Here is a 26,648-nt window from a genome sequence, read left to right as displayed (position 1 = left end):
GTGTGGCCATTTGATCCTCATCCTTTAGAGATCTCGGGCCGTGATGGCCAAAGTGGCACATGGAGCCATGTTGCCTGGCACAACAAGTGTCGCCCGTTCCATCCAGGTTTCTGGCATGCACGCACGCATGACGATCAGCTGCCTTTGTGCGTACGGGAGTGTCGGAAACTGGAAGGGCTGCTCCTCTGTTTTTTGGCCTGGGCCAGCCGATCGTTGCACGGGCATGCATGGCAAAACCCAGGCTAGCTTTCCTGCGGGCGTGCCCCCTTGGCACCTCTTCTACTGGGTTGCAGGTCAGATGAGCAGGTGTGTGCATGTTCCCTTTTCGGCACTTGGTGTTGAAAAGGTTCTCCATCCCTGATCTGGGGCATCCCTTGTCAAACCTAAGCACCAAACCCAAACCCAAATTCTAGAGCTGCCACTGGGACTGGAAAACCCTCTCCACCTGCCCAGGGATCATTCCAGAGACTTGAGGTCCCAACTTCAGAGGGGCTCCCAGATCAAATTCCAGCTCAAAGATGGTTCAGTCCGGAGAAATCCCCTCACCAGAACAGCTCCGGGTTCAAGGGGGGGGTGTGGTTTGCCCGAGCCCCTCAAGTTCCCAAGCAGCTGTGATGAAGAGCAGGGCTCTGGCGACGTCCAGTGGCCAGACTCATGCCATGCAGGCAACGTCTCCTCGCACAAGATCTGAGCCACATTTCTCCTCTGCTTTCCTTCCCCAACTCGTTTGCCTCATCAGAGTTCCTGGCTTTTGGGAAGAGGCGCAGCTTGCCGAATTATTTCATAACTTGACTTGGCTTCATCAGTTATCCCTTTGGGTCGCAGAAGATTCCCCCTTTGGGGAGGAGGGGGAACCTGTTACAAGTTGGACCTTAAAAAAGCCACCCGGGAAAAACAGATTGGAAAATACGTATAACGAGGAAAAGGGAAGGTAAAATGCCAGATATAAAGTTAGAACCGGGTTTGTTGGAATACCATCCCGAAAATACGCCAGATGGAAAAGGAAAATAGGCAACCACAACAATAGAAGAGGAAAGGAAGATGGGGAGGGGTAGGAAGAGAGGATGAAGGGGAGGGGAAGAAGGAAAGGGAAAGGAGAGGAGGAGAAAAAGTAGAGAAGGGAGGGAGGGAGAAAAGGAAGTAAAACAAAATAGATGTATAGGATGGTAATCAAAGCAATGTTGATTGAATATTTTAATTTTTCATATGGAAAAATGAATGTTTCAAAGTGTTAAAATGTGATAAGAATAATAACTAAGAGAATGCATGTATGAGACTAAAACAAAAAAAGGACAAAATTCAACCTGCTTGAGCTGGGATGCTGGAGAGGGACCCTGCGTAGTCCTTGGGCGACAAAGGTGACCGATAAGCAAGTACTTATCGATAAGCACATAACACCCACCAGGCAAGTCACTAGAAGGCAAAGAACCCAACATGATCTCGCTTAATTTGGCCACCACGTCATCTGGGGGAATTCGCTCAAAGGAAACCAGGCTGCCAAGGGACCTGGGAGCTGGACACCATCAAAGCTAACACCGGAAAGAAGCTGTGCGAGGTCAGAAGACGTGGAGAAACGCGGCCTGCAGAATCGCCGAGAATCGGACACGACCGAATGGATAACGTGATCCCCATCATGTCACGGGGAGGGGGGGGGGGAGATCTGCCGACCAAGGGCCCTAACTTTCCTCCCCCGCCACGTGTCCATGCAAAGACCAGTCCGAGACCCAGATTTAATGAACATTTATTTATATACAGGCTTATACACATAGTTCCCAAGCAGAGGGATTCCCCCTCTGCCCTTCAGTGCTGACTTGTCTGCATTTCATTTACAGTCCACATCAATTCTACACAACCCACCGGACAACAACGGGGATAGGGAGGGAGGGAGGGAGGGAAGGCAGGCAGCCTCTTCCAGTTCGCCCAATTCTGCCCAGGGACCCCGAGATCATGAACATTTGCCTGCTGCCCCCCCCCCTCAGCAAGGAGGGTCCCAGCCCTCCGGAGGAAAAGCTGCAGGCCACGCTGGCAGGATTCCTGAAGAACTAAGGACTTTCAGGATGGCAGCCTTGGGGCCACAGCAGGTGGCAGGATCAAATGCTGGGGAGGGGCTGGGCACAGACCCCGAGGGGGTTTCTGCTAGGCTAGGAGGCTACAGCAGCTGCCCCACACCTTTATCCAGAGATGTGGAAGGCAAGGTGGGGTATCGTTCCCTGCTAGGATCCCTCCCATCCCAAAGGGAGCCCCGAAAAGCCCCTGCCCCTTCCAAGCTTCCCCGGGGCTGCGGGAGGGGGAATGCACAACCTTTCACCTCCCTGAAAAGTGGGAGGGGGTCTTGCTTTAGGAAAACAGGGCAGCCAAGCACTACAGCAAGGGTTGCTCTTGATTTAACTCTGTATCTTTTTCTCAAATGGCCAGACCCGCCGAGGTCTCAGAGCATGCACAGAGTGTAAATCTGCACCCCGCTCCTTTTGTACTCTGGGGGGGGCAATGGGAATGTTCCCTCCCAGAAAGACAGGGGTTTGCAGCTCTCTTGCTCTCCCCCTCCTCAATTTTATGCCAGGAGGGCCTGGACAAGTGAGACGGGGCCCAGGGCCAACTGAGGAGGGGATGCCAGGAGCCAAAAAGCAATGGAAGGGGGAGACAGGGGAAAAAATAGCTGTATCCAGGCAGCCTCCTCTCTCCCCAAAAAAGAGGGATCTGCACCATTAGATGATTTCAGTTTTGTTTTTAGTAGGTGTTCCAGAAAAGAATTGAAATTAAACGTATTTTGGAGACTCGTACGAAATGCCCAGGGATTCTACAAATGAAATCTTGATGGCTGTCCCTCATCTTCACCCTCAGAAGCCCCAGTTCTCCAAGGGGCCCCTTGTGCTCAGGACGTGGGCCCTTGGCTTTGCCCTCTGATCTTGGGCCCTGGCTTCCTGGACATTGCGGGCCGGGTGGGGGGAGGATGACGGGGGTGCCAGGCACGCCAAGAAAGATCTGCTGCCCCAATGAAGTCTTGGCCCACAGCAAGGGGAGACGTGCACGTGCTTGATCCGAGGCCGAGATTCTGCAACCTGAAAGGGCTGTCCGAAATGTCCCTTGGGACCCTGTGGTAGCAGTTGATTGACAGCAAAACCACCACTATGGGGAGAAGGGCTGGGTGGGAGGAAGTGCCAAAGAAACTGAAAAAAGAAGATGGAGCAACGGGGGCCTCTGACTCTTCCTGCAAGTGAGCTGTGTTGAGCTTCGGAGGAACGGGTCCTCCAAGTGGCATTCCGGTCGTGCAGCTCCTGACCTGCAGCTCATACCTGCTGTTCAGATCCTACCTCAGCCAATCCTGAACAATGCGGCCTTGAGAACAGGGAGTGGGGGGCACCCTTGTGTGCCGGGCTGAAGAAAGTCGTCCCCAGGGACACATATTGGGCCTTTGGGCTTCAGTGGAAGCAGGGTCCCTGCTGCACCCTCAATCTTCCGCTCCCCCCTTCTCAGGCTCTGCTACGGAAGACCCTCCTCCACGGCTGCTCTTCATGCAAACCCAAACCTTCCCTGGTTCCAGACCGAAGGGCAGAGAGCACGTGGGGGGCAGCAGTCTCCTCGGCTGCCATGGCTGGCAAGAGGCCTGCACTCCCAAGGCGGCCAATGCTGCTCGGGCACAAGGACAGGCAGGGCTGGTGTGCTATTTGATGTGCTCGGCTGCGTGCGATGAGCAGTAGTACTTCTTGTGGGCAATGAAGGTGGAGAGGCTGCTGAACTTGATGTTGCAAAGGCGGCAATAGCGGTGGCTGCCATTGGCCACGGGGGTGGGCAGTCCTTTGCCAGAAGGGGTCTGCGCACCTTTGTCCGTATACCCAGAAGGGGGGGTGCTGGGCAGGGCCTCGGGCAGGGGTGAGAGGGGCAAGGGGACGGAGGGGGAGAGGGGCAGGAGGGGCTGGGGAGAAGCTGTGGGTCGAGGGCTCCCATTGGACAGGGGAGGGATGGGCGCCTCTTTGCCATTGAAGCTGTCCTTGGGCAGTCTGGGGGCCGGCTGTGACGGGGGGTTGGCTGGCAGGGAGGGAAGTGGGCTGCCATCGGCCAGCGTCCGGGTGGCCTCTATCAATGTGGACCCTCCTGCTGTTTTGGTCACAAACAGTCCGTGAGTATTTCGGAAGTGCTCTACCAAGTCTCCCTTCACGGTGCCATTGATGGGGCAGTAAGGGCACATGGCCAGGGGCACCTTGGCGCCTGCGAGGTGCTGAGCTTTGCCCTCCAGGTAGCGCAGCTGTGGCTGGAGTAGCTCTGTGGCAGGGAAGCCGCCTGGTGCAGCCACGGGGCTCACGGAAGGCACCACCTTCTCCACCTTGATCGATACCCCTTCGGGTTCCTCAGCCCGACCCTCCGGGCTGTCTTGGGCCTTCCGAGGGGCTGGGGGCCCCCCCTTGATCTTCTGCAGCTGCTCGATGGTGCTGGTCTGCAAGGGCGTGGCGGGGCAGTAGTACTTCTTATGGGCCAGGTAGCTGTCGAGGGTGTGGAAGCTAATCTGGCAGGCCGTGCACTCGTGGTAGTCCGCCAGGGGAAGGAGGGAGGCGGGGAGCACCCGGCTCCCGCTGCTCAGCCGGGGCTTCTTGCTGAGGTCGATGGGGCCCTCAGCATCTGGGCTGGAGCTGGGAGACGGGGTGGCCTTGACCACCGAAATGAGAGACGGGACCACAGGAAGCGCCTCTGGGCGCGGAAGCTCTGGGGCAACTCCCAATTGGCTGCTGGCGTTGTGGATCTCGTACAGCTTGCGGCGTTTGCGTGTGCGGATCGGCTGGGGGAGGAAGGGCAGCTTGCCGGCCGCACTGCTCCGGCGCAGGGGAGGGTCGTGGCGGGAGGCGCAGTAGTAGCGCTTGTGCACCATGTAGGTCTCGTGGCGGCTGAAACGGATGTTGCAGGCTTCGCAGACGGTGCGGTTGGGGTCATCCTCCGGTTCCTCCACAGAGCTGGCGCCTGGGCTCGGGCTCCCCTCGCTGACGCGCCCGGGTCCATCCGTCTCTGGGGAGGGGCTGGCTTTGGCGGTGCCTTCCTCCACTTTGACCTCTTGCTTGATCTCTAGGGTGGGAGGGGTGGCGTTGCCCTCCGGTTCCCCCTCTTGGGCTGCGCTGCTCTCTCCAGGCGAGAGACGTGGCCCGGCAGCGGTTGGGCCTTTGGGCGCAGTGGCTGGGGGAGCCGTCTTGGCTTTGCGCAGGACAGAGGGGCTCTCCTCAGCCAGGCGCCGGCTGGAGCAATAAAGGCGCTTGTGGACGTAATAGTTGTTGATGTTGTTGAAGGTGATCTCGCACTCAAAGCAGGTGGCGCCCTTGGGCACGGGGGTGCCTGGGAAGAGGGTGGGCGGCACCCCACCGTGGCCTTGCTTCAGGCGGCTGTGAACCAGCTCGGACATCTTGGCCAAGATCTCGGACGCCTGGGGCAGCACGGAGGCTTCATGGCCGAACAGGTACTGGGGCAGAAAGACGGTGCCTCCGGAGGTGCTGGCGCCAAGCTCACTGGGCACCGGGCTGGATCCTGGTGTGGGGCTGGTGATCTCAGACTTCACCTTCACCGAGTGCAGGCTGTGGGGTGAGGGCGCCCTGGAGGATGCATCCACCTCGCCCTCGGGCTCAGGAGCCGCCTCTTCTTGGGGGGCTCCTTGAGGGTCTTCCTCCTCGTCTAAAGGCTCTTCCTTGACCTTCACAGGTGGGGCCCCTTCAAGCCAGCTGGCAGCAGGGCTCCTTTCCTGGGGGGGAGAGCCACTTCCCGCATCCTCTGCAGGGGACCCACTCCCCTCTTGCAAAGGGGATTTGGCGGGGGTCTCTGGTGGGCTCTGCTGAACGGCTTTGAGCTCCGAGTTGGGCAGAGCCGTCGCTGCGGGGCTGTGTAGGACCACGTGCTGCTGGAGGCTGGTCAAGCAATTGGCCACGTAGCCACAGAAGCTGCACTTGAGCACAGAGGAAGAGCCCGGAGAACTCACGCCTGCAGAAGGGAAGATAAACAGAGGTTGAGCCTTTCTGGAAAAGCATGGGGGTGGGGGTGGGGGTGGGGGTGGGGGGCTGAGCTCACAAGTTGGGGACTGGGCTCCTGGGTCACCATCATTTACCGACTGCATAAAACAGTAGACCAGCCTTGCACAACTCAAGCAAAAGTCACCTGGCTTAGCATCTTCTGGGAACTCAACGATCTTCTTGCTCTCCAAGAATCCAGAGGAAGCCACTTCTCACGGTTGATTATGATGATGAACTTGACCAGGCAACCTGGTCAATGGCTGCCAATACCAATCCACTTACGGACACTTGTGAATTCTCCAGCCAGTTCATTCCCTACCTGTTATTAATTTTAACCATTGCCATTGGATGAAACAGGTTCTTCAGAACTCTACCAGCCCCGGTTGGGACCTTCTAACCAGGGCAGGGACATCTCTAGCACTGATGAAACTACCGTATTTTTCGGACTATAAGACGCACCGGAGTATAAGATGCACCAAGATTTTGAAGAGGTAAATTAAAAAAAAAAGGTTTTTGCACTCTGCAGGCCTCCCAAACTCTCTGCACGTCCATTTTTGTGAAGGGGGAGGGGTTTCAGGAGAGCAGAAATGCTGTATTCAGTGTATAAGATGCACCCAGATTTTCACCCTGTTTTTTTGGGGGAAAAGGTACGTCTTATACTCCGAAAAATACAGTAGGTAGCTTGAGTAATGAAATGTCTGTAGGAAAACCACCAAGCTAAGCTCAGAAAGCCTCACCAAGGACCCCTCACTTCAACCCTGAGCTGCAAATACCCTCCGCTGTTTGCAGGCCGTCTGTGGAACCCCCTCACTTACCCGGGGCCATTGGCTTAGTGGTGGAAGCAGGGATGGTGGGGCCTGGAGAATAGACCTCTCCCTTGGAGCCAGGCTGGCAGATCATGTGATTGGTGACCAGGTGGCTGTAGAGGATGTCCCGAGTGGTGGAGATGAAGCCACAGCTGTGGCAGACACCTGGAAGCACAGGAAACGGCCTCATTCGTGGTCTGCATAGCATCAAACGACCTACTGGGGCTGCCAGGAGCTCCCCATACACACGTGTCGATGGTGGGCACCGGCTAGTGAATGTGGAGGCATCTGCATTCAAAGCTGCTGCTCCACCAATAGCCTAGATCTGTGATGGTGACTCTAGGGCATGCGTGCCAGAGGTGGCGCACAGAACCCTCTCTGTGGGCACGTGCGCGTTTGCCAGCTGCTCTTCTGGTTTCTGGATGGTCTTCACAGGCGCCAGAAAACGGCCTGAAAATCCCCCCCCTCCCAAGGCCATTTTTTCAGGCTGTTTTCAAGCTGTTTTTCTGGCCATTTTTCGGGTCAAAAATGGCCCACAAATCCGCCTGAAAACCGCCCAAAAAGCAAGCATGTGTAGGCCGGTCGGCTGGTCTTCGGGTTTCAGGCACTCTGGCATGTTCGGGCACACGCACATCCACACACGTTCCAGTTTGGGCACTCTGTGCCGAAAAGGTTTGCCATCCCTGGCCTAGATTCCAGTGACATGGGGGGAGAAGTGATAGTGGTGGAGACCAAGTGACTCTGAGGCCAAGCAAATGAACTTACTATAATCGTTTAGGTCAGGGGTGTCCAAACTTGGCAACTTTAAGACTTGTGGACTTCAACTCCCAGAATTCTGGGAGTTGAAGTCCACAAGTCTTAAAGTTGCCAATTTTGGACACCCCTGGTTTAGGTCTATCCAACTAATCTACCATTATAGAGTAGGTGGGACTTTCCAGAGTTTCAAGCCAAACTCTTCTATCTGAAGTTAGGAGGCTGAGCAAAGGCTCGGCCACTCCTATCTGGCATCTCCAAGAGGCACCTAAGAGGGACCAATTCTCTTCTCCCTCCTGCCATAAGACCACCTTGCTTTCCAGAGTTTTCTTCGGTCCAATTAGAGAAGCCCAGGACTGTCTCCAAACCCACCACCAGTTGACCTCAAGCATGAGGGTGCTAAAACGGGGAACTCTCGGGAGTAGGACTAAACAAGAATGGAAGCTCCCACTGCCAGCAATGGAGTCTTCCTTTGGCCTTGCGCACAAGGGTTAGTGAGGCAGGAAGCGTCATCGTTCCACAGCTAATGAGGAACCTGAGAAGGATTCGCCCCACGCCGTACTTCCAACTTACCGTTCAAGGTATCTGTGTGCACTTTGAGGTGTCGCTCACAATTTGCCTTTGTTGTAAAGGCAGACAGACAGATGAGGCAGACAAACGGCCTTTCTCCTGAAAAGAAGAAGCCAGATGTGTGAATTGCAGAAGGACTTGGGGAAAAACGGAGTTATCTCCTTGCCCCTAAAGGGCAGGGCTGGCCCACGGATTCCTGCATGGCTCTGTGACATGATGGAGAGGTTAAAGGACAGCTGCCTTAAAAAAACCAGCCGGACTTTGGCAGGGCTGCAGGAGGTCCCCACGGCTGAGACCTTACGGCCAGCGATTAGATTTCACCTTAGAGAATAACTGCACAATGGTACCCAGACAGTCTCAGACTGCGAACGTGTGCAGGACTGAGACCTTTGAAAGGAGGGGTGAGCTCGAGCCTGTGCCTCCAGCTTCTGTGCCTGAATTGGGGCCACTTCTACCCGAACTTCCCCCAGCCCATGTCCCCGGGCCCTTTTGCCCCTCCCTACCCAACCAGGGCCCTCCGCGCCACTCTTACCACTATGGCTGCGCATGTGGATCTCCAAGGAGCTGGCACTGGGGCAGCTCTTCTGGCACTGGGGGAAGGGGCAGATGCGCTCGTTGGGGTAGGCGTCCTTGGGCTTTTCGTCCAGGGTGGGCGAGGTGGCGTTCTGGCGGCTGGCACAGTAGTACATCAGATGCGCTTGCAGGTTCCGCTCACTCCGGTACCAGATGCCACAATCCTTGCAGGGAAAGACGTCCTCTGGAAGGCAGAAGAGAATCAGAGGAGGAGGAGGAGGAGGAGGAGGAGGAGGAGGAGGAGGAGGAGGAGGAGGAGAGGGGCATTTGCAGCCGGAGAACCACTGAAGGACGTGGATTGAGGACAGGAGAGCGACCGGCCAAACCTTCGCTGAGCCTCCTCCCTCAGACCAGCCCTCGGGAAGCCCAGCACAAAGCTCAGGGCCTGCTCTGGCCCACCATTCGTTTTTAGCCTGGTCCAAAAAGATGGGAATATTCACAGGAATAAACCGGTGGCTTCTCTGCCTGCTACTTTCCTCCGGGTTGCCATTTCTACAGACTGTCCTTGATTTACAATCATCCGTTCAGCGAGCATTTGAACTTACAACAGGGCTGGGAAGAGAAACTTACAACCGGTCCTTGCACTTACAACCGCTGTAGCATCTCCAGGGTCTTGTGAGCAAAACTCTGACAACTGGAATCTATTTACAATGGTTGTAGCACCCGGGGATTGTGTGATCGCCATCTGTGAGTCCACAAGTCTTAAAGTTCCCAAGTTTGGACACCCCTGCCTTAACCGATCACTTACTGTTGACAACTGCCGTGGCTAAGATGGCCGCCATCCCCGCTTGCTGGGGAAGCAGCTGGATTTCGGAAGGCAGAGTGACAGGGGGAGCGGACTCCCCGCCCTCAATCTTCCCAGCGTGGTTGGGGATCCCCATCGGCTCAGCCATGACGAAGGCCTTCAGCGCATCTCCTTCGGAAAGAGCCTTGGTGGTTTTACACCAAATGGAGTCATCTGGAAATGGAGGGGGAGGAAAAAAATAACCCCAATTACGGGAGCCACAAGTTTTCAGAAGCAGCGTCCTCCAGCCTCGGATCTGCTTATTTATTTATTTTATTTATTTATTTTATTTATTTATTTTAATTTGTCAACAAGTACAAGAAAACAAGTTGGGAAAAAAAACATGAAAAAAAAATCTGCAAATAAACGGATAAAAATAAGCAAAATATAGCCGTCATGAACATATAAAAGGGGTACGTATAAATGGAGACAGTAGGACAGGGACGGTAGGCACATTGGTGCACTTATGCTCGCCCCCTTAGGGACCTCTTAAGAAATGCGTAAGGTCCATGGTAGACAGCTTAAGGTTTGCCTGTGAAACAGCCAATATGTTGCCCAGTTCCAATGGGACCTAAAGGTCTCCCAAGCAGCCCTCCCTGGACTTTACTCCTGGTTGTAAAGTGGGAGCTGCAGCAGGCGGCCTGCCTCCAAGGGTTATCCCAGGGCCAAAACTCTAGGAGGGGCATGGAGAAAAAGAAGCAGTAAAATAAAGGTCCTGCAGTGGAATTTGAATTGATTTCCAAATTGAATTCTGCAACCACTTCGATGAACAGCAGAATAATCTGAAAAGTACTGGATTGGATTGTCCAACGGTATGGATAAAGAGCGGAATAAAAGGCATATCTAAAATATTATATGCATATTTTTATACTGTATTTATCTCTCTCTCTCTCTCTCTCTCTCTCACACACACACATTGTGTAGGGACATCAGAAGGATCATTATTTATTAAACGTATAAAAAGTCCCTTCTTGGGATGATGTGCAATTACTAAACGTTCCCATCTTGCCAAAGACCCGGAGAAACTCTCAAACAAGCGGATCCAAAATTATGCACCCAAAACGTTAAGGTGAAGTTGCTCAGCCACTGATGTGCTTGGTGTCTCTGAGGATTCAAGCGAAAGAAGGGCTAACGGAGCCCAGAGCTCTTTAAAGGGCAGGCAGGAGCAGCGCTGTCCTTTTTAGCTGCCGTTTGCAAACGACTTAGCTATTCTGTGCAATGCACACAGCCACAGAAAGGTGGCAGTGTTGGACCACCCATTCACAAAAAATGGCACACTGTTCTTTCCCACTCCCTCCCCCCATCACTTAGCAGGCCTGTCAGGGGATCAAAATGTGGGTCCTCGGCAATCGACACATACGGTTGAAGTGACTCCAAAGGTCATAAAAATTGGCTCTGATTCACTTAAGGACTGCCTTGTTTAGCAATGGAACTTCTGGTCCCAATTGCAGTGGTAAGACAAGGATTACCTGTATGGTTAACCACAGACCTCAGGTGTGTGCAGGCATGAGGCTGCGGGGGAATTAGCCCCTGAAAACCAGGAAATGGTACTTCTCCTTGGAAGGGGTCTTTATAGCAGCCTTGTCTCCACTGGAATGAACCCCTCCCTCTTCTCCCTCCCCACCCCAAACCAGGCAGGGCTCACTGCTCAAAGGGGCTCACCTTTCTTGTAGATCACCGAATTGGCGTCCCCTTCGCCAGGGACCAAGGAAAGCTTGGCCAGCCAGCAGGTGTCGTCCTGCAGGATCAGGGTCACGGGTGGGTTCAGCTGGGGAGAGAAAAGACGTGGGTTGAAGGTGCCAGTCACTCTCCCTTCTGGCAAAACAGGCTCCACTCGGAGCTCCAGCCAAAAACGAAAACTGCCCCCATTGGAAGAGCAACTGGCCAGAGCTCAAACTTTGGCTCATACATTTCAAACCAGCCTAACGGTTGGGAAGGCCGTTCACGGTAGAAGCTCCAGAAGATGCTCACATTTTCCACACAAAGGCCCGGCAAAGGTGGCACGGGCATTCTGCCGGGTTCCTCCTCTCAACTGGTGCCCCTTCCCATTTCAAGGGCTGGCCTGGCTGCCCCCTCAGGGTGCCAGAGTGGAGGCAGCCTTGGACCAGTGGGTGATAATGGAGCTGCCTGGCACCCCCCCCCCCAACCCAGATATACGAATTGACTCAATGCTGGGGTGGGGGGGTGCCTGGGCTGTGTGGCCACGTGTCTCCTGCCCCTGCCCAGGTCGGTGGGTGGCTTCCTTCCTCGCTCCAGTGGTGACGTGATCCACGTGGCCACGGAGCAAAGCCCGGAGCTCACTTCCCTTCCGGAACGGCTGCTCAGCAGGGCCACGGCGGTCCCGAGGAATCAGGGGGGCCTCCGCCCGAGGACAGCCCCCCTCCCTGGTGGAAAGTGACCCTGCGGCCACTGCGGCCCCAGCACGAACACAACAAGCTTGTTATTTCCTCTTCTTCGTCACCCGCGGGCCAAGCCAGTGCCGGTCGGGGAGGAAGCAGCCACTTCACCCCTAACCTCGGTGGTGTGCAGGGAGGAAAAGAGATTAGAGGGGGCAGAGGAGAAGGAGAGGCCGGATTGCTGGAGTGGGCCAAGCTGGGCCCCACTTTAACAAGACAAAAGGAAGCGCTGTGACTCTCTGACCAGGCACGGAGCCTCTGTGTGTGTGTGTGTTGCTGATGCAGCCCCAGATGTTCAGCAGTGATGGGAAGGGATGGGCAAGTGTGGACATTGAAACCACCTTGCTTGAGCCCCCCAGCCCCCCCCCCCGAAGGACCACAAAGTTTCTGGAGAAGAAGACGGTCATTCCGGAATTGTCTCTCATTGAATTCCCCCCCCCATCTCCCCCCCCCCCAGTTTGGTCTTTGCAGTGGAAGAGACAGTTGGACGGTTCCGTCCAGGGAGGGGCACCCACGGACTGGGTTTTTTGGGGGGTTGCGTGCAGAGAACTGGAAGGTGAGCTGATGATCCCAACCTAAGGAACGGATGGGGGTCAAAAGCAGAGAATAAAGAGCCAACAGCTGGAAGGCCTCACCTCCATCCAGGCTCCCTCCAGGGCTGCTTCCGAGACAGAGAAAGATTCAGAGGGGCAGTGGATGAGCCCCCTACTCGCCCCAAGAGACCCTCCTGTCCAATGGGGCACAGCCCCTTGGAATCCTGCACTTTCACCCACCCCCCACAACAAACAACCAGGGGCGTCTGGTTCCAGCGACCTGCCCTATCAAAACAAAATGTACCTTTTTGCCAAATTCCAGCAAAAGCCAGCCGTTTCTCAGCACGTTGCCATTTCCTCCCCGGGTATGAATGTGGTTTGCAGCTCACCCTGTGTGCCCTGGGGCTCAGACCCAAGTGGCAGATTTGGTTTTGCTTCCCACCCCCTGCCCTCTGTGGGCCGAGGAGACCCCTCCCCCCGGAGACCCTCCCCCCACCCAGGCAGCAGCCGGCATTCACCCCTTCTCCGAGATTTGGAGGGCTCTTGCCCTCAATTTCAAAGCTCTGTTTGAACAGACGTGGCAAATGAAGATGCCAACGAGAGAAAAATATTCTGTCCCTTCGAACGCGATGGAAATGGGCTCTTCTAGCAAGGGGCCAAAGGAAAAAGCAACGCCACTTTTCTCCTTGGCGGTCAGGGGAGAGGTGAACTGCTGCTGGACATGGAGGTTCGAATTTGCACTTCCTCCAAACAGCTGCAGAAGGAAAAACGGTCCAGCACCCAGGAGGCCAAGCGGGACCTGGGAGGAAAAGAGTGCCTGGCGTCTGCATGGCTGCCTGCGTCCCCTTTGAGGGAGCCAGAGGGGAGGAAGAGGAGGATCAGGGGGAGGTCCCGGGCTGTTTCCCCCTTGCCGACTCCCCCATTTCGCTCCCCCTCAGCCCTCGCGCCTCCCTTCCTCCCTGCGCCGCTAATGAATATTAATGCGGAGGAAGGAGGGCGAGGGGGAAAAATTAATCTGCCTGATCCCTTCAATGGCTGCAGCAGCAACGATATAAAATCTAATTATCCGTCCCAATATTCCTAAACCCTCCACTCAGACTGACAGTCTTGGTCGGCTGAAGGCTTATCGTTCCAAGGAGCAAAGTGCTCAAGGCTTGATCATAACACACACGTGCAAGCGATTCTCTCTCTCTCTCTCTCTTCCTTGCACACGCACACACAGCAAAGACACACACTTTTGCGGACGGCCTTCCTACGACGCCTGTGCCCGGGATTGCACGTGCCCGAAAACTGGAGCCTCCCCCAATGCAGAAGGAAGGAAGGAAAGGGCAGCGCTGCCACATGGGTGGAAGGGGCACCACTGGGAGATCAGCTGATTCTGCACTTGGGCTCTTCTTCCCCTCCCTCACCCCCCCCACCCCCCAGGCCTGGCCTCTGAGCCCAGCTCCTTCGCTGCCACCTCTAGCTTCGCAGAGACCTGGTGGGTGTGGAGCAGATGCCAGCTCCATGCAGTATCCCATTTTGGCCCTCAATCCTGCTGCGCACCCCAACGTCTACGAGAGATGCAGGCCGACAACCCAGGTGTGGCTGCTCCTCTGGCCGTTCTCCACTCCAGACTCTCCGCAGGAAGAGGGGCCCGGGGCAGCACCGCAATGCTGAGAAGACCCCTTGTTTCCCCTCTCACAAAGGGTCAGTGTCTGGAATCTGCAGCGGGCCTGATAACCATCGGAAACTCTATCTGAATAACATCCGCCTGGGACTCTTTATCCAGACCCCACGCTGAACTAGGGAGAGGAGGAGCCGAGACCACCACCCTGGTTAGTCGTTAAGCTTCCCCCAGCAGGAAGGGGCCACGGAGAAAGAAGCGTCCCTCTGGCCCAGGCATTTCTCTCCTGCAGAAGGTGGCTGAATTATGCTGGAAGCAAAGAGGGGGGGACACTCCCTCCACAGGTGGTGGATTTTCAGAATTGGCTTCTTGGTGCCCACCTGTCTTCCTCCCATTTGCTCCCAGGTGTATGATCTGATCCACTCTTCTGAATCCCCAAAATCGCTGGCCAGAGGTTCGTGGAAGCATCGCCCAAGTCTGGCCCACTGGCCAGCCGGAGGTATTTGGGGCTCAGGGAAGAGGACTTTCGTAGAATGACTCTGAAGCATCTCTTCATATGAGGGTCTCTTAGCCTCGGTAGCTTGTTGAGAGGCAACCTCTCCAATTGCTGAGGTTTAGAAATATTGCTCCAGACAAGAGGTCTTCAAACTTGGCAACTTTAAGAGTTCTGGACGTCAACTCCCAGAATTCTCCATCCAGCATAATTTACTCTCTTGTAATCCCTTCCTCTGCAATCTCTCCATTTAGATCAGACTTGGCAACAGGCATAGCTGCCTGGAGAATTCTGGGAATTGAAGTCCACAAGTCTTAAAGTTGCCAAGTTTGGGGACCCCTGCTCCAGACCCTCAAATCTTTTACACGCAGGGCCTCCAAAGCAAAAGCCTGCTCTCAATGAGGCGTTTCATCTTATGCTCCAATATTCTGGTTGGGGGCGGGGTGGGGATGGGGGGAGACCACCACCTCCTGTGGCAACTTGGCTTGCAGTAACTTTTCCTCATGTTCCGTTCAGACCCGTTTCTTCTCAGTTCACACCCCCTAGAAACAGTCCTGGAGCAGCAGAGAACAAGTCTATTCGGTCTTCTGAATGGCAGCCTTGCAACTGTTTGAGGAGGAGGAGGACCATACCATTCATGGATCTTCTCTAGCGGAAGCACCACCCAATCTTTCAACTCCGCTTTGCAGAATCTGGTCTATCTACCACTCCGGTTGCTTCACCTCTGACCCTTAAGGTCACAAGCCACACTTCCTCCTCCATCCTACCCCGAAATCTTCAGTCTCTACTTTTGGTACCCAGATGCTAAATGTTTTGTCTCTGCTCAGTTTCCCCATGCTTCTTCATCTCTGTCTATTCAAGAACTCCACTCCACCATCTTACCACCTTCTCCCAGCTACTTTCTTCCTTCTTTGGACGATTTTCTCTCTCTACAAGACGTTCAGTCGACTGGAATTAATAGAGGACCTCCAACCACTCATCTTCTGCTTCAAAGGGGCTTCCCAACCAAGGAAATGGATCTCTCTTGCCAAAGCAGGATGAGATGGGGACACAAGGAGGCGCCTGCGTTGCCATCCCAGTTTGAGGGATGCTCCCTAAGACCAGATACCTGCTAGGCATCCAAGGAGGGGCCAGTAGAGACAGTCCCCAAGGACCCATGTTCCATTCTGGGCCACTCCATTCCCAGAACATTCAGGGGCAAGAGAACTGGGAAACGTATCCCTCCCACCCAGGACTGATGAAGGCTGAGGCTTCCAGAGAGCCACGAATGGCAAAAGGCTGAGGGGCAGCGGGGTCTTCCTCCCTCCCACCTCCCCCAGGAGTGACAACGCCAAGGAAAAGAGAGCGGTGAAAAAGAGGGCTGGGGATTGTCAGCGTGGCTGGATAAGGGAAGCTGCTGAAACGGGAGCAAAAATATTTAGACAATAAATGAAGTATCAGAAGAAAGCAGCAGCCTATCTCCAAGAAATCAATCATCCTGTACCGGTTGTCTGGACAGACGGCGCCACAGGAGAGATAGCCGCCAAACTGGCAAGATAAGGGTTAATCAAGGATTTAATTCAGCACAAAAAAGAGATAAATGGGGAGCAGAGGGAGACGGAGAGGGAGAGAAAGTGGGGAGGCCCAGACGCTGGGGCCCGATACTCTTCGCAAAAGCACAGGGAAAAGTTGGACCGGCTCCCAAGCCCTCGCCCTGCCCAGGCCACGATTCCCGGGATGGCGCTGGAGAGAGGAAGTGGATGCAGGCTCCCCGGTTACCTCCAAGAGACAAGCAAAGCCCCTCAACAGGACCCTGGCCCAGAGCGAAGCCCCCTGCTTCTCTCCAGCACCCAGGCGGGAGGGGGTGGGGCACCTCGCCCTGTGGCTCCCTTTCTAGATTTGGGCACTGCTCAGGGGAGGGTGGCTACTGGCATTGCTGCCGGTTCTGTTCATGCGCAGAGCCAAAAACAAGATGGCAGACCCGTAGGAGAACTGGTTTCGGGAGGCATGGCAGACATGGGTCTCTGCCGGTTCTAAGAACTGATGTACCCACAAACGTCCCTTTCTTTGCCACCCGGTCTCTGACTTCCCCCCAGACTCCTGCTAGTCCTAGACAGGAATCAAGTCGGATCAAGTCAGAGGAGGGGGAATGCACCCTCCGAGCCAATTCCTTGGTAGAAGCCATTCAGCTAAGTACCGTATATTTCGGACTATCAGATGCACCGGTGTATAAGACGCACCAAGATTTTGAAGAGGCAAGTAAGAAAAAAAAGTTTTTGTCCTCCCCGGCCCCCAGGAGCACTCGGCTGGCTTCAGCATGCCTGGGGGGAAGGCAAAAGCGCCCCCGTTTTGGCAAAAAATGGGTGGAAAATGCTTTTTGGGGAGGGGAAGGTGCCTCTTATACTCCCAAAAATACGGTACTTGTACCTCCTGGCACCCAAATATGCTGCTACTACAACTCCCCTGCACCCTGTGTATCTAGGTCCCCTCTGTTCCTGTAGTGTTTGTAATTCTACCACGACCGTTTCTCAGGTGGAGGTCCAGGATGGGTCCAGTTAGCCTGTCTGTAGGTGGGGGAACCTTACCGGCTCGCTCAGTCCTGGAGAAGGAGGTTCGCTGTGGATATTTCCCAGGAACGGCCCCCAAAAGACTCCGCTGGGGATGCTGTGTTTGGCACACACCTTGCTTTCCGCCTGGGAGGTCACAAGCTCCAACTTGTCTGAAAGAGAAGAAAGGGAGGGTTGGAGAAGTCCAAAGGGTCAACGAAGAGCCCACCCTGGATGACCCCTCCAGGGGTTTATTTGAGCTGCCCTGCTGAGGGAGGCCAAGCCAAAGCCAGTGGGCACTTCAACTTGGCAAAAGGTGCTCCTGGCAGTTAGAAGGTTAGAGCTTGGGGGGACAGGTGGGGCCACTTCAACATCATCCTGCTGGAGCAGGCAGGGGGAAGGGTCTCTTTGCCAAGGTCAAATATTTAAACTGGGGGATTTGAGGTGGGAATGGTCGCTAGTTCAGAAACACATGGAAACTCAGGTGAGCTGCAAGAGTGTGTGCCATCACTCAACCTTCCCTAGTGAATACTTCCTCATTTCCTCACTGGAAAGAGGAGGAGGAGGAGGAGGAGGAGGAGGAGGAATTCCCCAGCCACACAGGGGTGTCCAACTTCAGCCACTAAGACCTGTGGACTTCAACTCCCAGAATTCCCCAGCCTGCCATCCCTGGGAGTCGAAGTCTACAGGCTTTAAAGTGGCCACAGTGGGAGACGCCTGCCCTAGAGGGTTTTCCTGGAGAGGGGGGGTAGGATGGTGCAAAGTTCCTGGCATCTCTCCCTGGGAAAAGGAGCCTCTCGGAGGTTTCATTAGGACCCTTGGCTGAGGCAGCCGGAGCTGTAATAGCCTCGATGGTTTGATAAGCCTCTTGGTTTAATGGGGGGAGATAACATGTAAATTGGCCGGGAAAACTGGCCTAAAAATGTTTTAGCTGCACCTCCATCATGCTGCCTGCTGATAAGATGGCAGTTAAACAATACTTCAAGGCAGGCTCAAGCCAGGCCTCCCCCTCCTCATTCCACATCTGGGAAAGCAGGGAGGGGCGCCTGCAGTCCCCCACTTTCCTCCAAGCCCCCCGCAGGGGAAGGAGGAGGGCCGGCTGGGGGTTCAGGCTGACCTTCTGCTGGGAAACAAACCCTCCAGATCAGAGTCCTCCTCCTTCTCCCCACATCCAAGGGGGAAGAAGAGGAGGGAGGGGGAAGAACCCAGCCCCAGGGTTTATCAGGAGGGAGGGGAGGAGGCCCACAGCTAGCAGCCTCGGCCCACCTCGGGGGGGGGGGGCATTGCCAGCTTTCGTGACTGTCTTGGCCAGGCTGTGCCAGTCTCACCAGGACCATACTGGCTGGAGAATTATGGGAGTTGTAGTCCACCTGTTTTAAAGTGGCCATGGTTGAGGTGAACCAAATACCGTTTAAAGCCCCCAACAGGGGAGAATAGCCTGCAAAGCATAGATCCTTGTCACCCCCACCTCCAACTCTATGGAAAAATGGGAGACAACCCGGGAGCCCCAACTTCCGGCCGGCTCCTGGGATACCCAGCAGCCCCCTCCCTCCCTCCCTCCCTCCCTCCTTCGGCTTCTTGCTGGTTAATCAGCTTCGTTTGGGTCAGGAGACCATGGCTGGACGATAAGAGCCTCCTGCTGACACTTCCCATGTCAGAACAGAGCATCTTCTGTGTATCAATCCTCACCAGAGAAAACACTGGCCCACTGATAAAGGAGGCAACCGTTCCAGACAGAAGGGGACAAAAATAGGGCTCTTCCCTCCCTCCCTCCCCCTATTTCTGCTGGAGGGTGTAAAGGGAGGGAGGTTAGATGGAAGGAAGAAAGGGAGGGAGGAACAAAGGAAGGAACGGAGGAAGGAAATTAGGGAAGGAAAAGGAAAGAAAGGAAGGAAGGAAGAAGAATAGAAAAAGAAATTGGGAGGAAGGAAAGAAAGGAAAGAAGGAAGGAGATTAGGGAAGGAAAAGGAGAGAAAGGAAGGAAGAAGAATAGAAAAAGAAATTGGGAGGGAAGGAAGGAAGGGGCACAGTGGGCAGGGCTGGTCTCCTGGTGATGGGCTGAGATGGATGCCAGGGGGCACCAACGTGGCTTGCTGAGAAGCTGGAAAGCAAAGCCTGGACATTCCTACCAGAGGGTCTCTAGCCCAAGGCCATTTCTGCAGAGCCTGGACTTCAGACAGACAGACAGACGGATGGACCCCACTTCCAAAGAGCAGGCAGGCTCCCCATCTGACCGTTCCCCCTCAGTGCCACCTCCCGGATCAACTGGCCACCACCAGGACACATCAATTAAAAGTCCGGCCAGGCCTAATGGCCAAAACAATGTTGTCGATTATCGCAAGGAACAAAGTCCAATTTTCCCCACAGATGGCTGTGCGCCTGCGTCTGTCTGCCCCTAATCTCGGGATCGGTGGCGCTGGCGCTCAGTTTCACCACCCGGCAGGTTAATACAATTCCGCCCTTATCTTATCTCCCCATCAGCTTCCTGGCCAAGCAACCCTCCGATTGGCTCCTGCAAGCCAGCTGGCCCAAAGTTATCAGAATAATTCTTATCTCCGGCATCATTAACCAAATTGGGCTGGTATCGGCCTGCGTGCCGGCGATAATGAAGTTGCAAGCGGAATGGAGGGGAAGAGGGAAGATGGCGAACAGATGCCGTCTGAGGAGGCTGGCGTCCCTCGGGGGGCCTCTACAGAAGGACCTTCGCTGGGATGGGGCTGCCGCGGCTGCATTTGGAGCCCAGAGAGCTGAGCGAGGCTGTGGGAGGAGGTGGGCTCAACCCAACCCAACTCAGGCCAGCCAGCAGTTCAGAAGCACCGTGTCATGAGCCAGGTTGGGCTGCTTGCAGAGAGGGGGTCTCAGCCACCTCTAGAACTGGGAGCATGAAAAGGGTAGGAGGTCCATCCTGTTGGGATGACACAACCCCTCGTTCTTCAGCCTTGGTGGCATGGAAGACATGCAGACTTCAACTCTTGCCTAACTGGCTGGGGGATTCTGGGAGTTGAAGTCCACGCTTCTTCAAGTTGCCAAGCCTGAGAAATTCCGTCCTAGGAGAAAGGCAGATGTACGAATGCCAGAGTAGTAAACACCCATGCAAAGTCTGCCCTTTTGCCTACTTCCGAGCTGCTGCTCACCAACCGACCCCGGGCATTCCACAGGAGGAGACTTGGCTCCTTTTGTGGCCTCTCTGGGCCTCCTTTGATCTCACCTCCTGCCACCCCTCAGCTGGGAAACCAGCTACCCTCCACATGGCCCTGAACTACGACTGCCGACTGCAGCTCCAGCCCACTTGGCCAAAGGAGAGGGACGCTGGGAACGCCCGCAGCCTGCAGGAGGGGCCAGGCTGCCCAACCCACCAGCCTGGCTGTGGTTGATCCAAAAAGGATCAGCTGTGAACCAATTTTGGGGGGACACTGGATGCCAGGCAGAGCTGGCTGGGGAATTCTGGGAGTTGAAGTCCACAAGTCTTAAAGTTGCCAAGTTTGGACACCCCTGCTTTACACAAATGGCCAAACTGGCCCAATGAGTAAGCAGAGATTCTTCCGCCTGCCGGTCAGTTTAATGGGGAGGACTCAAGTTCCAGCAAGTTCCACAAAGGACGAAGAAGGGGAACCTCAGAAGGAAACCAGAACTCGAGGAAGGGTCCACGAATAGGGTAATTTGAACCCAGGGCTGGGGAACAATCAACAAGAGGCTGGTCAGGGCTGAACCTTGGAAGGTGGGTTGTCCAGTTGGGGTGTGAATGAAGGACAAAACCCAATGTTGCCCAGCTACGACTGAATTTTGAGAAGCTGGCCTTCCTTTGGGAAGCAGCAAGCCCGATGCAGCTGGAACATTAAAGTGCACACACACACACACACACACACACAATCTTGACAACTCAACCAGCAAAATGACGCACAATCTCCTGATAAGATGGAGGGGGTGATTGGGAAGAGTTTTAAAGCTGCCTGCAACCACCGTTGCCTTCACTCTTCACCTCCCTTCACAAAAGCAAAATATCTTCAAGGGGCTCAAGAGATTATCCCAGCTTTGCCCGAGTAATCAGGGGCAATACTTGGAATAACTGAAGTCTCCCCCCCACCCCCACCCCCAAATCCGCTCTGAAAATTAGAGGAGAAGGAAAAAAGAGACCCTTCCTCTTTCTTCTCCTCGCCCTGGGCAGCTTCTCTGGCTTGGAGGCCAAGGTCAACTGGTGGCCCACCAGGCAGAAGACCTGGCGGAGCAGACCTGCCACCCACCAAGAACTGCATCTCATTCCTGGCAAATTAACCTTATAAAAGGAGCAGCCCTCTGATATGCCCAGTGGTCTTTTCTGAACCCAGTTAATTGTGAAGGGAGAAGAGATCCCCAAGTTTAACAAAAGTCCTCCCCCCTCCCCAACTCCCAAGCGGCACAAGGACGAAAAGAGCTGACTCCAGAGATCAAGATGGCCTCGCAGCCACGCACAGTGCCACCCTAAAGGAAGCACAGTTGCGTCCTGGCATGCTTAAGCGGTGAGGTGGCCCAGCAGGGCAAAGTACAGTCCGTTTCGTGCCCCCCTCCAGCTCCTGCTTCCTTCCTCTCTCTGGGCAGAGCCTGCCCCTCACCTGGGCAACTGGGCAGCCGGGGGTCCAGGCTGCCTTCCACGGGTACCTGATTCGCCATGCTCTCCTCTCCGCTTCAAAAGGGCATCGCGGCTGGCAGAGAGCAGCTGGGCTGGAGGACGGGCTTTGGAGTGGCGTACCCCAGACCCTCGGCCGCCCCCTCCCCCGCTTCCGAGAAAGGGCTGTTTTCGGTGAAAACGTCCACAGCCCCCCTACCCCCAGCCAATGTGCGTCCAAGCCCTGCAGCTGCTGTTGGGGATTTCTCTCCTGCTATCGCAACCGAGCATCGCTGGGGATTTATTGATTTTTTGACACAGTTAAGAACAGCAAATCTTTATCGCTGCAAACCCTGACCCCATTAATGGAGGAGCTCTTACCAAGCCTGTGTAGCAACCGAGGCCCGTCTCTCCGCCCCCAGCGTGCATAGGCACCGGCTCAGAGGCAGAGGTTTTAGGCCAAGGGTCGATCCCAAGGGACAAAAGGCGACATCAAAGGGCCCTCGCCAAGGCTGGAGCCCAGCCCGGGTGGTTTCCCCCCCTGCACAATCAAGGCGGTTTCAGGCCACCATTTAAAGTTGTGTCTGGGGCTGCAGGTTAGGGAAGAAAACATTCAAGTTTCCAAACGTCCAGTTTGCAAGGGGCAGCTTTGCGCAAAGTTTGCAAGGGGCCAGAGAGAGAATTGCCTGTCCAAGTGGTGTGAGATCTGCATGCAAACACAGCCAGTCTCGGCTCTTTGGGGGGGATTGGAAAAAGCTGTGTGTGTGTGTGTGTGTGTGTGTGTCAGCCGGTGCACCTCCGAATGACCACCTGTGCGATTTTGGGGTGGGGGCTACAAAGCAAGACAGCCCCCCGAGGGCTAACCCAGCCTGAGTCTTCTTCCCAGCCCTAATCACCATGAAAGGAAATGTTACGAATGTCTCTGTGCGCTGATGCTTTTAAGGCCGTCTTTCTCAACCTCGGCAATTTTCAGAGGTGTGGACGCCAGGTCCTAGAATTCTCCGTCCGGGGCATTCTGGGAGTTGAAGTGCAGGCAACTGAAGTGCAGTTGGTTGCCAAGGCTGACAAGCACCATTTTAAGGGATTTGCTTGGCCAAAGAACTCCCAGCTACAGTATATTTCTGCTGCGGAAGGAATGAAATGGGAGTGAGGAGCAATTGAAATGGGGGTGGCTTTGCCCTCCTTCCCAGGTGCTCAGCCGGACCCCGCTGGTGCCAAGGCTTTCCATCAAAGAGGGAAGACAAAAGAGGCAAGCATATTGCATGGGGGCTGCCAGGAAATGGGGAGGGCGGAGGGAAGGCCTGTTTGCAGGATCCTGATCGTGGATCCCAAAGCAAGAGGGCAGCCCTCTGAAGGAGGGCATTCAGACTCACCAGTCACGGGGCCCTTTGACTGGCAGGGAGGCTCTCCCCTGCTTCTCCCCAAGCCAGATTCCCTCTTCCACTGTGGTCACAGAAGGTCTGGACGCTTCTGGTTCCCCCCTTCCTCTGCCCTCAACTGGCTTCAAGCCTCTCCCCCAATTTTCAATCTGCCGAACCCTCCAAATCGCCTGTAGGAAGCCCCCCTGACCCCCCCACTGAGGGCTGGGGCATCCTTCCTCGCCCTCTTTCTCCAAGCCCTGCTCCATCTCCACCTCCCCCCCCCGCAGACCCTTTGGAAGACAGTCTCATCAAGGGAAGCGCTGGACGATAGCATCATCCGAGGCAGGGAGGTGGCCTTGGAGAGGCTGATGATATCCTGGCAACAGCGATCCTATCTCCCCTGGCAGGGTGGGGCGGCTGTGCCTCGTCCAACCATCAATCTTCGCTGGCTTTTCCTCCTGTTTTTATGCCACCGGCTAATCGTCCTTGCCACCGCTGGGCCTCTGCCTTCCCCTGTCCTTGCCCTGAGGGATCCAGGAGAAGCCCAAAGGTTTTCCTGGAGCCTCCATCCTGCATGGAGACGGATTCCAGACAGACACGAAAGGAAGCAGCCAGAGGGGCGCCGGGGACTCGATTCCTCCCATTTGGGTTTGCCCCATGCCACACTGCAAGCCCAAAGGTGGGCCAAAGGAAAGCGGAGATGTGCCGATTGGGTCTCTGAGTGACGTGAACGGCTAGGCTAGAAGGATGGGGCCACTCTGGAGTGTCCCTTGACCGCTGGTCCTCCCTCTTTCTCTTCCTCCCTCCCTCCCTCAAGGCTCCTTGGTTGATCTGTTCATGTTCGCTCCAACCAGAACCTCCTGAGGAGGCTAGGAGGAGCATGGCTGGGTGGCTAACTGGGGGTCTCCCTCCCCCCTCCCCCGGCTGGTGCCAGCCCTTCAAAGGTACTGGGAGGCCTGTCTAGGATGGGTGGCAGTGTGCTGAACATCCCGTGCCTGGCGGACTGAGGCCACGTTATTCCCCCAGCATGCACCGGGCTCCCCCCCCCCCCCCCGGTAATCTAAAACAAATATGACTATCTAGCGTAAAACTGTGCTAGGAGTGATAAAGAAAAATAGCTGGAATAATTTTTCCCACCCACACATACCAATGAGAAGAGGGAGAAAGGGGTGTGCGCACACACACTTATCCAGAGAATCGTGGGCAACCCGACCTGCCCCGTCCGCCCGAAGGGGCCGTCCTGCCCCCCCCCTCTCTCTTTCTGTGCTGGGCCACCTGATAATCAACCTTGAGGTTTGCATAGAAAACTTCAGGCAGAGAGAGATTACTCAGACAGGAGTCACAACAGAGATAAAAAAAGAAAGAAAGGAAAGAGAGTTTGGTGGTTGGTGGGGGGAGAGAAAAATGGGGCAAAAATAGAAGTTGGAGAAAGGAAGCAAAAAAAAATTCAGCACGGCTTAGAGAGGAGATACCAACGGAGACTTTCTGGCAGGTTTGGGCTTAGTGGGATGGGGCTATTTAGACAAAAAGGCAAAATGGAACACACACACACACACACACACACACACACACACACTGTGTTGTGTGTGTGTGTGCATGTGTGTGAAAGCAGAACTCTTCCCGTATTCTTCTAACTCAAAGGCTGGGGAGCCTGGAGCCCCCCGATGTGTCCGGTCATCCTTAGGAAGGCACAAGGGCTCCAGGGAAGGACGCCCCCCCTCCCCTGACTCCTCTCCCTGCCTCAGTTTCCCACCTGGCAATGGCGGAGAGGCCCGGCTCCCAAGCGCCCGGTGGGGCAGCTAAGCAGATGGCTATCGCCTTGCCCTTTGAGATCGACGGGCTGGAGGGGAGGGCTTTGCTCTGAGTCCACTGATCAGCTCCATTAACTGATAAACCGGCGCTTGTCACCTTTAAAAGGCGCCTCAATTAATCAGCCCAGCCAGGATCACCTTCCGTAGGTTTAGCACAGGTGCTTCCAGGAACGGAAAAAACCAACCCCCAGTTCCCAGCTTTCCTGAGCATAGAGCTGGGAGGGGGGGAGGGAGCCCTCCCTTCAAAAGCACCTGCATTAAAAAACAAAACCCAAACGAACGGTAGAAACACGTCTTTCCCTCTAAAAACAATTTAAGGCAAAGGGGCTTTCTCCAAAAGGCAACTGGGCTTTGCTTTTCGCTTTGCCTTGAAAACGTTTCGCTTCTCATCCAAGAGGCTTCTTCAGTTCTCAAGGGAAAAACCCCAAAGAGTCGGCTTGCCTTTTGGAAGAAGGAGCTTTGGGACAACCATGGCCTGGACGGTGGAGACGTGTCTCCGTAGACGTGTAGATTGACAGGAAACCTATTTGCACACACGCAAATGAAGGCTGTCTGCATCCAGGAGAACCTGGGCTGGCCAAAGGCCCGATGGACCCAGCTGGGCATTTTCTGAGCTCAGGAGCCAAGTAGGGCCCAAGGGGGTTAATACTTGGAGGGGCCCACCAGAGAAGCCCAACCTGTAGACGAGGCTGGGCCCCTGGAGACCCTGAAGGAGACTTTATGGGGAGCTTTGACAGGAGGGGGAAGAGGAAGGCTGGGGTTGCCTTGCCTGAACAGGCCAATGGAAGGGGAAGGGACTTGGGTCTCTCCATCCCTCTTGCCACTCAAAACCAACAGGTGGAGACTGAATCAAATGTCCCACGAATTAGAAAGCCACCTGGGGCCAGGTTACTAACCAGTACTGAGGAACCCAGAAATGGTACACACGAGCAGGGCAGGGTCAAGTCGGAATAACGGAGTTGGAAGGGAACTAGGAGGTCTTCTAGTCCATCCCCTGCTCTAGCAGAGAACCCTACACCATTTCAGACAAGTGGTTAACCATCAACCCACCACTACCGCTGGATGCGGGACTCCAAACAAGCATGAAATATGGCGCCGCCCAGACCCAAAAGCCCCATCCCCCCCCTGGCTTCTGTTCTTCCCAACACCCAGGCAAGCAGCTAATCCTCAAGAACTCCTTGAGATTTCTACAACGAGGGGAAAAATGAAGTGGGGTGCCTAATGGATCCCCGGTTTGCTTTTCAGCCCTACTGGCTTGCTGGGGGCTCTCTGGGAAGATGCTGAGAAGCGCCTAGCAAAGGGAGCCTCCTTCCATCTCAGCTCCACTTGGGGAGGGGGCGAGAAGGAGCAGGAAAGTCCCCCCTGCCCCTGCTTGGGGACGACTCCAGTGGCTGAGCCGCCGACTTGAGAGACGGGGAAACAAATGCAAGAGGCTGTTCCGTCCGCTGCAACGGTGCCCAAGTTAAGGATTATAAATTGGAGCTATCACAGATTTGCATATCGGAATTTGAAAGCAGCCGAGACCCTTCCAAGCGAGCAAGGTCAAACGGAAGATTAAAAAGGAGGGAAGGAAAACATAATCCCATCCCTCTCCTTCCCCTTGACTCTCCCATTGTGCTTGGCACAGCAGGCAGCGGCAGCAAAGCATCCTCCTGCCCTCCCTGCCCGTCTCCGGCCACCAGGGGTCTGTGCCGCAGCTGTTGGGGCTGGTGAGGGGCGGCTGCATCTACGGATTGCAGGGGGCTCCAGAATGAAAGGTTCTCCCACAGCCGCTTCTGCTAACTCAGGAGAGCTTTCGGGCTGGCCGCCAATGCGCTGCTCCTTAGAGATAGACTTCCTCTGAACATGGAGGCTCCACAGAATTCCCCTCACCC

General features: G+C 55.2%; 1 protein-coding gene across 1 annotated transcript in view; it reads right to left on the bottom strand.

Annotated features, from left to right (window-relative positions):
- Positions 1–1,724: 1,724 nt before the first annotated feature.
- The window catches only part of ZFPM1 (zinc finger protein, FOG family member 1), a 70,187-nt gene continuing 45,263 nt past the window's right edge, over positions 1,725–26,648 (bottom strand). Inside the window, exons 4-10 of the mRNA XM_081963658.1 lie at positions 17,060–17,193; positions 11,130–11,235; positions 9,432–9,641; positions 8,643–8,867; positions 8,114–8,209; positions 6,797–6,952; positions 1,725–5,952 (exon numbers count right to left, since the gene is read on the bottom strand). Coding sequence (XP_081819784.1) covers positions 3,662–5,952; positions 6,797–6,952; positions 8,114–8,209; positions 8,643–8,867; positions 9,432–9,641; positions 11,130–11,235; positions 17,060–17,193 — 3,218 coding nt within the window. The 3' untranslated portion in view covers positions 1,725–3,661. The remainder of the gene's footprint in view (positions 5,953–6,796; positions 6,953–8,113; positions 8,210–8,642; positions 8,868–9,431; positions 9,642–11,129; positions 11,236–17,059; positions 17,194–26,648) is intronic.

This window comes from Natrix helvetica (assembly GCF_964273705.1).
Source record: "Natrix helvetica genome assembly, chromosome: 10".
In the NCBI taxonomy this organism is placed as follows: Eukaryota; Metazoa; Chordata; class Lepidosauria; order Squamata; family Natricidae; genus Natrix; species Natrix helvetica.
Note: the sequence above shows the minus strand (reverse complement) of the source record. Positions and strands in the feature narration are given on the sequence as shown.